Genomic DNA, 10,811 nt, shown 5'->3' with positions numbered 1-10,811 from the left:
GTGTTTAATTGTGTAACATACATGGTGTATTTAAAGGAAACAAAAGCAATAAGCACTCAATGGTGGAAGAATAAATAACTAGTAGTGGACTAGCCACTCCTCCCCATTTGGTAAGTGATATGGCCACTCCTCCCACTTCCTCCACTAACTAGTAGTGGACTAGCCACTCCTCCCCATTTGGTAAGTGATATGGCCACTTCTCCCACTTCCTCCACTACTTCCCTTTGTTTAATTCTTCATGTCAACAATAACCAGAAGTCAACTCTGCATAAGAGCTGCTTCAAAGAATGTTCAGTTCCCAAAACGTCAAGCTGGCCTCTTGTGATAAGCAACTCATCAGCATCACCTTCCTCCGCAGCTATAGTCTTAACTGTGTTTTGCACAACATCTTCGTTCAGGAACTGGTAGCTTTCTCGGCCAGCTTCTTGCGCAAGCATCCATATATGCAACTCAAGCTCATCAAGATCAACAAGAATGAAACCAGAACCTTCGAGACGGAAGCTAGCGTGGATCGTGCGAAGATACCAGTTACGTGCGATGACTAAACCGGGGATACATAAAGGGAGGATCAAGAGAATGATAGCTCCACCGAAGAGGAGACCAGCAGAGGTTACGTCAGAGGAGTTTGACTCAAAGAGGAGGAGGTAAACGCCGTTTAAAGCGGCGAGGATGTTGAGCAATAGAAACATGAGGGAGTCACGGCGAACTCCATCTAGTGGAAGAGGCTCAAAAGGCGGTTGGCGAAGAATAGGGATGATTGCAGCGAAAGAGATAACGAGAGGTATGAGAGCGTTTAAGAGAAGGTACTGCTCTGGAGAGGTTGGGTTGTGTATAAAGCAGCGCTTACACCGTTGAAGCTTACTGTGAGGGAAAGAGCAAGTGATCTGTTTGCAGGGAAGTTACTGATGCAGAGCACAAAGCAGACTGTGTTGAACCAACAGATGCTTAAACCAGCAAGTAAGCAACAGAGAAACACCTGCAGAGAAGCTAGCCAACATTTGAACAAAGTTTCTTCATAGACAACAAAATGTTTGTTTCTTTTTCAAAAAAAAAAAACAAAATGCTTGTTTTAAAAAATATATATATATATATATATATATATAATAAATTAGAAAATATATAACAAATTAGAAAAAATGTAGATTTTTGATATATATAATAAACTTGAAAAATATATATAAGAAATTAGAAAAATGCAGATTTTGAGTGTTTTGATCAAATATTAATAAAAAGCGTTTATAAAGTGGACCTGATTAGGTAAAAAAGATAACAATCTTCTATATATATATATATATATATAAAATTAAAAAAAATTGTAGTTTTTTTGTGTGGTTTGATCGAATATTCATTAAAAATGTTCATAAAATTGACTTTGATTAGGTGGAAGACAACAATCCAACATTAAACATTTTAACATTTTAAAATCATTCAATATTAGTTTATCTACTTCATAAATTTTCTCAATCACAAAAATCCAACTCATCAGAAAAAGACATCTAGATAAACAAAAATTGGTGGTCACTGTTTTAGTCTATTTACATGATTTAGACAATAATAATTACATGAATTATCCAAAAAAATGAAATATTTGAATATTATTTTTTTTTACGTCATATTTTTTATTGTAAATAGTTGCAGCTTTTGAAATAGCCATCACACAAGAGACCGAACATGCCAAGAAGCAGACGTGTTAGACCAACCAATTTTGTGGATATTTTTTTTTCTTTTTGCAACTAATGTGGAATTTCTTTTTAGTCAAAAGGTTTGGACTTTCTAATAAAAAATGCATATACCAAGGGAAATAAGGACAAATCGACAGATCGAAAAAAATGTGAAATACCGACCCTACCAATCAGTCGTCACCTAATGTGTGTATCAAAATCTTAGTTTCGTCTCAATTGTGAACTGTGACAAAATTATATTTTTAAATATATGAATAACTCTTAAATATATTGACACTAACTCGGTTTGTAAAATCTTAATTGAGTCTGACAAAAGGAATTATTGACACTAACATAAAAAGTCATTACATGAAAACATAAACGTAACTAAATTTTCTACCAAAATATTCTTTTTTTTTTTTGAGAAAATCAAAATATACTTCTTTAGTTTAGAGAAAATTATATCATATATTTGAAAATTTATCTTTTAGCAATCTGATTAATTTTATTATATCATTAGAAAAACGAATAATTTTACAAGATAGAGTACATTTTTACTAGAATCTGAAAACAGAAAAGCGTTGAATCATAATTTTGATTCATGTTCTTAACTACACATATGATTAAATTTGCCATGAAAACCATTAGACAAAAAATGATTATATTAATTTGCCAGAAAAAAAAGAAACATAAATATTGGTTCATAACTTCATAGCAAAATAAATAAAGTTAGATTATATCAAATAGTTTTAAAAGAATGAATCAGTTTTTATTCGTTAAGCATTGACTGAAACTAGTTTTGAAGATAAACACACAAATATATCAACTTAGGTTTAAAAAAAAAGTTATCTGTTTTTATTACTAATATAAGATGCTCAATAAAGAGGGGTATAAAATAATTTTTAAAATGAATAAGAAACAGTTTTTTTTTTGTTGAGAAAATATAAGAAGCAATTTCATCAATAAAAAGGTAGAATAATGAGGTGAAGTTACCACAATATAAGGCAAGGAGACGAAGTTAGTTATGACCAGCCACTGGACTCCGTAACCGACGAACCCCATGAACGCCGCCGTGAAAAGCACCGTCCAAAGCGGGAAATACATCAACGCAAGCCCCGACGACCACCCGAACACCTTCCCAAGATCGGAAGCGACGGCTAGGTAATTAAGCTGCACCTGCGATATCTCCAAAAACCGATTTCAAATCTGAGGAGTAAGCTGAGAAATCGAAGTTCGTCCCCGTAAATGCTTGAATCAGAACCGTTTGCTTTTATTTTCGCCTCTTTCCAATCAAAGGGCTGCTATTTCATCTTCCTCTATAATTTTTTGATTTCATGGACGTCATTCATTAAACCAAACAAGGACCAGTCAAGGAGTAAATTACCTCTTTGTACATATACTATACTCATACCCCTATTACGATACAGATTCACCCTAGTGAACGACCTGCTTTGACCGGGAACCAAAGAGCCAATACACCAACAACCAAGGAACGAGAGTGGGTGGTCGTCCCTAGGAACGCTTTTCTTTGAGTAAGTCCTTGGTCTAAGTGCTGTCATATCTAGTTATCCCGGTATCGGTCTTTCAATAGTCTCTGGCGTTCAGACGCTAGTTATTGAGCTCCCCTGGTCTGAGAAGGTAGCTCTCCTAGTAGCAGTTGTCATTGCTACTCTACTATGGACCAACCTATCACCTATCCTTGTACATAATTGCATTTGTAATAGAATAGGTTCTTCTTTCCCTGTGCTATATCCCAAAGGCTTTCATTCGTAGCATCAATCAAGTCAGTTTATGAAGGGAAATCCGTTGAACAAATCACTCCGTGCCTCCCCTCAAGCACGACAGATTTACTTTGATAAGCGCACTAGCTGACTACGAGATCAGTCTCACCTCGAGTTCGACTACGGAACGGAACCCCACCCGTGCTTATTGATTGATAGAATAATACGTACATAAGAAGAATGCTGCTTTATGGAGTGATCTTTCTCGAAATGAATTAAGTAAGAGCGCTATGTTCAGATTCTGAACCAAAGCACTAGTTGAGGTCTGAAAGCCTTATGAGCAGAAGTAATAAATACCTTGGGGAAGAAGCGGGGTAGAGGAATTGGTCAACTCATCAGGCTCATGACCTGAAGATTACAGGTTCGAATCCTGTCCCCGCACTAAGTAAGGGTCTCATTTTGCATCACTCTCCCCGTCATTCTCTCATTTTCATTTTATTTTGTGACTCATTCTCTTCTTTCTTTTCGTCTGTTTGTGCATCTTTCTTTCTCCCATGCTTTCCGTCGGTCAAACCAACGATTCTCATCTCAAAGTAATAGAGAGATCCTTTTCTAGTTAGACTTCTATCAATGCAATGAAAGAACCATCCCTTCCTATTAGTTTGTCCTATCAGATAGGAAGAAAATTAGACCCCCAAAAGAGAAAGAGCCCGTTGGGGGGTGAAGGGGTGGGGGTTTACATACAACCTAGACAAAGTGGTTTATGATTGAATTTCAGAGGCATTCTTGTCATTCAGTTTCCTCGTTCTATTTAGTGAATAATAATTGATTCTTGGTCTTTGTAAAGGTGGGATACCTGACATCTTTCTATGTCTTTTTTTCCATTTTATTTACACATCTTTCCCGATTTCGAGGAAGAGAATTATACAAGGGCTTTGCAAGTTGTATTACAACTTTATCAGTTTCTTTTGAATTTTCGCCTCTTTACAACTAAAGAAGAAAAAGAGGCAAAATTGCTTTTATTACTAACTTTTTTTTATTTTGTCGTATCGACTCTGTTTCTAAAAAACGTCGTAAGTATAAGGGTATTGTCTTCATTATGTTTCCTCTTTTTTGTTTATTAATTTGATTTTTTCCATCTGACGTTCTTCCTTGTGCGATTCTTATCTTCTATTCATTGGAAAAGGGACATCGCGCAATGAGCCTTTTTTCTTTTTTTGTCAGCTGATAACATACTATCTTTGTTGCTTCTTTTTGGAGGAACGCTTCCAAAAATCCCTTTGTCCCTTTATCATTCTGAGTGTTTATTTTTGGTTTCTAGGAAAAGGCTATTATGGTGAAGATTTTCTGCGCGAACCGGCGCGGCTAACCGCCATGGTGTCGGGTGCTTGCATCATTTTCCTTTGCTTTAAGAGATGAGGAAAACTTGCTTTTTTCCGTTTTTCATTTATTTTCTATCGAGTACTGGTATAGGAGTTTTTTAGATAGCTTCGACGCCGGGAGGAGAGAACATATCATGCCCCATTCCCGTTGTTTTTCTAGCCTGTCTTAGCAAAAAAAAAAAAGAATTATAATATTAACATATATTGTGATCATCTAATTTACAGTATTTTATCATAACACATTACATTAAATCTGATTATTGAGCAAAAACATTGACAAATACATATGGAATTCTGAAATACTACTGAGCCTTGTATATAGAAGTTTCCCAGTATATTCTACTATCATAGTTTAAAACCAAGCTCTGTAACTATTATCGTTGCAAGTTGTTAATTACTGTTTCATACTGAAAGATAAAGAGAGAGGCCAGTTAATTATGTTGTACACTGAGTGTGTATTAGTTTATATAGTACGTATCAATAGTAGCACAACTGTCCATGCATGCAGAATCACATCATATGCAGAACGTTGTCACTATATTTTTAAAATTTCATGAGGACCACAAATTACGAATTCTTTAGAGCATGATTAATGGGAGATTCTTAGGGTGGAGTTCTTACCGGAATATAAGAAGCCGTCTTTTAACTTTTAACTAAAAAAACTAAGAACCGGCTCTTATGATCCTCCGCACGAGTCATAAATGATATTGCACCGTTAGTATGTTGACTCTTACAGTCTTACCTGTCTTTTTTTTTTTATTATCACGATGAGATACAAAGATAAATTTTAGTACGAATCAGTGAAAGCCGAGTTGCGAATGTCAATCCAGTGTGGCAGTACACGTGTTAACATATGAGAAAACACGCTTCCTTGTTCGAGTTTGTCTTGTTAGGAAGTCTGCTTGAGTGTTACTGGATCTGTCTTTATAGATCACTTGTCCATCTTGGTAGGGCGTCCGTAGAGTTTTAAACTCATTAAATTTAGCTGTAAAAACTGCCCAGTCTTCAGGTGTATCGATCATTTTGACTAACTCTCGAGAGTTGTACCTGTCTCATTCAATGCGAATTATATATGGTCTTATTCGATACTTCTAGAACGATAAATGATGATGTTGATAGACTGATAATGGGTGACAAAGAAACTGATATAATGATGGTCGGAAAATGATCATATGATCTCTCTTTTTTTGGTCTAAGATCATATATTGCTCACCAGAGTTTAGCTACTAGTCTACTAGCTAATAATTGTTATACGGTGCTGTAAATGATGATGAGTCAGAGTCTTGGTCATGTTGTTAAATTTTTATTCGATGATAACGATTATAAAATGATGATCAGTCTTCGTCATGTTGTTGTTATAGCGAGAACGATATTTGGTTGTTATTACCAAATCAACTACTACGGCTAAAAAGAAAAATAATACTATGTCTAGTTATGTGTGATTTGATTTCACAAATTTATGCTGAAATTGTCTATGTTATAACTTTAAGTAAGAAACTGACCTTTAAAGTAAAGTTTGTACGTATATATTTTTTTTCCAATACTTGATAAAACATTACATCATCGTATAATCTCTAATTTTATTATATATGATGATTAACTATCCGTAACATGTGCGATACTGATAAACAACTCTACGGATAAGGATTCTATGATGAAGTTTTTCCTGAAACACTTAGATTGACAGACGGTTCTGCATGTATGAAATCTTCGATCGACAGGTTCTCTTCGTAACAGACGTCCACAACGAACGAATTTGCCTACAGTACTCTTGAACCCTCTATAAGCTTCACATCATATAATTTGCAAGGAATTGCATAGTCTGAGGATCAAATTTCAAACCTGGGTGTAGAAATTTTTAAACATTAATCAACCAGTAGGCTACGGTGTTTCCAACGAGTACAATAAAGTGGAGATTCAAGAAAACGAACATAGTTATTAACCCAATTGAAAAATGGCTGTTTAACTTTTGATGTAAAAGCATTTAATGGACTTGAAAATGGGGAAGAAGGAGATCATTTATTAGAACAAAAAAGAGTATTTTCCTAAAGCCCACTCGGAATTTTATTTTACAAACTTTTAAACCGGGCTCATCATCCCATGTTCAACTAAACAGATAAATCGAAAGAGTGGAAACTCAAAAGTAGGACTGCAGAAAATCTGGAACCAAAGATCCGAATCAGAACAAAACCAAAATATCTGAAACCAGAACCGGAGTAATATCTTTACATACTAAATGGTTCTTATATTTCTATATTAGGAATAATTGAATCGAAGCGGAACCGAATGGATACTCGAATATATAAAGATATTAATTATATATACATATAACATAACTAAATATATATATATATATACACATACACATATATATATATATATATATATATATATATTTAAATTTTTAAAAAAATTTAAAAGTATTCAAATTTTTGAAAAACTAAATTATTATAAAGTATCTGAAAGTATCCGAATGTTTTTATCCAAAATAATTCGAAATATTCGAGATTTTATCTAAATCATCAGAGTTCTTTGATATTTTAACTCAAATTACCCTATTTAACTCAAATTACCTAAATGGGAACAAAACAATTTCCAGGTCTTTCATGTTCCTATCAGATACTCGAGATACCCAAACCAAACTGAGCTAGTGCCCGAAATGTCCATACTTATTTAAGAGAGAAAGGGAAAGTACATTATTTGAGGTGTAATTTAAATTCAAAGTAATTGTTAATACTGGATAATGCCCTACATATTATGATCTAATAATGCTTGATCTTTTAAGTCCTAAGCCCTATAAACTTGCAAGTTGCCACACGGCTGGCTAATATTCCTCCCTAAACATGATTAATACCTATAGGTGCAACCATGATTAAAAATATATATATGTATAACTTGTCTTTAATCAAACCTATCTATGATTAGGAATTTACTCTATGGAATAACTCAATTGCTAATCAATAGAACATAATAATCGTTATGCAACTCTAACTTTTTATCAGTTTTGCAACCAATAAAAATATGTTTATCTAACCACTGAAATTAAAATTCAGACACCATCTAGAGGAAACAACTTCTTTTTCTTTAGGTGTCTAGAATCTTAATTTGGTAAAACCATAATTTATCATTATATGAGTTAATCCTATATAATTGAATAAATGGCCCGGGGGGGCCGGGGTGGGGGAGAAAATAATCAAACTCGTGTAACAGTTGGATCATAAAGTATATGTTTTGGTTAATTATGTAATAATCATGTGATTAGCTTAACTGGCATAATAATTTAGTGACGGTGTGTTTCTTGGAACAACCCTAATGGAATGTTTATATAGACTTTTTCTTTGGTTAAAGGTTCACCAACCAATAGAAAATTATCATTTTAGATCTAGTATCTTTTAATTAAGGAAACAAAATAACTTGCAAAATTATATTATACTTTTAAAATAAAAAATAAAAAATTAAATAAATAAAAATAACAATAGTTCTAAAAAAAGATTATTTAAAAAATATTTATTTTTAAGATTTAGAGTTTAGTGTTTAAAATTTATAATTTAAAATTTATCCAAATGTTTAGTGTTTTTCCAAGGGTTTAGGGTTTACCTAAGGGTTTAGGGTTTACCCAAGGGTTTAAGGTTTACCCAGGGTTTAAGGTTTTTCCAAGGGTTTAGGGTTTAGGATTAGAGTTTAGGGTTTAGTGTTTTGTTGACAACATGTTTAGTGTTTTTCCAAGGGTTTAGGGGTTTACCCAAGGATTTAGGGTTTACCCAAAGATTTAGGGTTTAGGATTTGAGTTTAGGATTTAGTATTAGAGTTTAGGGTTTAGTGTTTTGTTGACAACATTTTTTTTTTTGAATTCGTTTTTTATATATTATTTTTATTTATTTTTAAATTTTATTTTGAAAAAACAATATAATTTGCCAAGTTATTTGGTTTCCTTAATTAAAAGATACTAAATTTAAAATGACAATTTTTTATTGGTTGGTGAACTTAAATGTTCACACTTTAAGAGTTGAACCCAAGAATAACTTGTTTATATATATTCACAGATTTTACCTGTTGCGGATATCTTTGGAACAACGATTAATTATTGTTTTTTGTTAGATTTCCATATATATAAATATATATTGTATTCTCAGTTAACCCTTAAAGTTTTGATTCAAACCACAAGCTCTATAAAGCATAATTACTCTTCAATCTTCTTTGCTCCATTAATCACCGCCATCAACAAATTTCTTACTCTTTTTAACTAAGTTATGGTAGAGTTAGAGTTAGTCGCCTTCAAATTAAAATTTTGAAATATATATATGTAACAACCCAAAATTATTAATTTAAGATCGATGCTTATAACTAATTGGATAATCATCCATTCATGACAGGCTGATAAATAACAACCAATCGCTGTTGAGCATGGACCAATCTACTAGAAAAAAATTAATTTCCATGTAAAATAAACCCAATCAATTAGCAAAACATGTCTAATTCTTTGTTGAACATTATTAAACTAATAGTGTAACGATTAAACATTGGTTTATAGTTCGCCAGCTAAGTTTGGTAAATGCGAACATGGTCTTGTTCATATAATGCTAATGCTATTGTATTTACATGTTTTATTGCTCCATAGTTTTTAAAATTCGGCAAACTATATACGACAAAATTTCAAATATTCCTCTTTAATAAGGTTCGAACTCTCGATTATGATATTGTATTTGTTTCAACTAAAATTTACAATTCTATTATAGTATAACACTAGATTAAGATCCGCGCCTTGCGCGGCATAAACATTATATATATAAATTATTTTATGTATTATATGTTCTTACATATTATGAAATAATAAATATATATTAAATAATTAAAAGTCAGTAACTATTAAATATATAATTAAATTGGTGCGAACGTATAAATCAATTTTATTAATCCAAACATTTAAAAAAAATATTTGATAGGATATGTAATTAAATTTAAATGATATTAACATACATAGTATATTTTTAATATTAATGTCTATTTTTTTTTAAATGATGCTTTCTACTCATATGTTTTTTTTATCATGTGTATTTTTAATAGAAAAAAATTTAAATTACTGATAACAAAATTTTCATTGTGAGATTAATAATTTTAGTAATTGATAATTTAAAAAATTTATCAATGTTAGTTCAAAACTTTTATCAAAAAAATTATTCAAAGTAAATTTTGAAACTAAAAATTTATTTATTCAATATGGTTTATAGTTTAATTTAGAATGAGATATATATATATTTTTTTAAAAAATATTAATGATTAATTAAATTAGACTTTACTTATACGATTTTGTAATCATTTGTATTTTGTCATAACAAACATTTTAAACCATATATCGCAAATTTGAATGTGAGACTTTTAACATTTTTAGTGATTTATAGTCATTTTTTAAAATTCAAATATAACATATACAGAAAAATCTAAATTTTTATAATATGTTATTGTGTTTTTTTAAAAAAATATTTTAATTGTTTTAAATTAAACAAATTTGATAGAAGATATATTTTTTTATAGATCTTTATTATTCAAAATCATTAATTGTCATATATATTTTACCCACATTAGGCAATTCCGCAATCTTTATTTAAAGAAATAATAAATGACATTAATAATGAATTTATGGTTAGTTTAATAAAAACTTATTATATAATTATATGGACCAACCTATTTCTCTAATAATTCTAAGAATCATCTTAGTGATGACATGTGGCTACAAAAAGAAGTTGTAATGTTTCACGAATAATATATAGGAGATTATGAATAAATCATAAATTCTACTTAAGAAACTGTACTTTATGTCTATGATAATTTAAATCGACCAACTACAAGTGTTGTTTATTTTGCTTAAAAACGACAGGTTGTTGCAAATTTGCTACACATACTACATTATACCGATATGTAGAGATAATACAATTCACATTATTTGTCAACCTATTACGCTCGATAGTGGGTTTATATATTATAACCAGTCATTGGAGTTAGAAGTATCATCATTCATCAATATAGACTAGTTAATTTTTATTAAAACA

General features: G+C 31.4%; 1 protein-coding gene across 1 annotated transcript; it reads right to left on the bottom strand.

The window, feature by feature from the left end:
* Positions 1-236: 236 nt before the first annotated feature.
* Positions 237-3,220, bottom strand: LOC125596623 (protein NUCLEAR FUSION DEFECTIVE 4-like). The gene is made up of 3 exons (XM_048771709.1): positions 3,095-3,220; positions 2,655-2,837; positions 237-884 (listed from the first exon to the last, which is right to left on the bottom strand). Exons 1-3 carry the CDS (start codon positions 3,218-3,220, stop codon positions 237-239), a joined length of 957 nt encoding a protein of 318 aa, XP_048627666.1.
* Positions 3,221-10,811: the final 7,591 nt, after the last annotated feature.

This window comes from Brassica napus, unplaced genomic scaffold (assembly GCF_020379485.1).
Source record: "Brassica napus cultivar Da-Ae unplaced genomic scaffold, Da-Ae ScsIHWf_124;HRSCAF=222, whole genome shotgun sequence".
Taxonomy (NCBI): domain Eukaryota; kingdom Viridiplantae; phylum Streptophyta; class Magnoliopsida; order Brassicales; family Brassicaceae; genus Brassica; species Brassica napus.
This window is presented reverse-complemented; position numbering and strand designations above follow the sequence as displayed.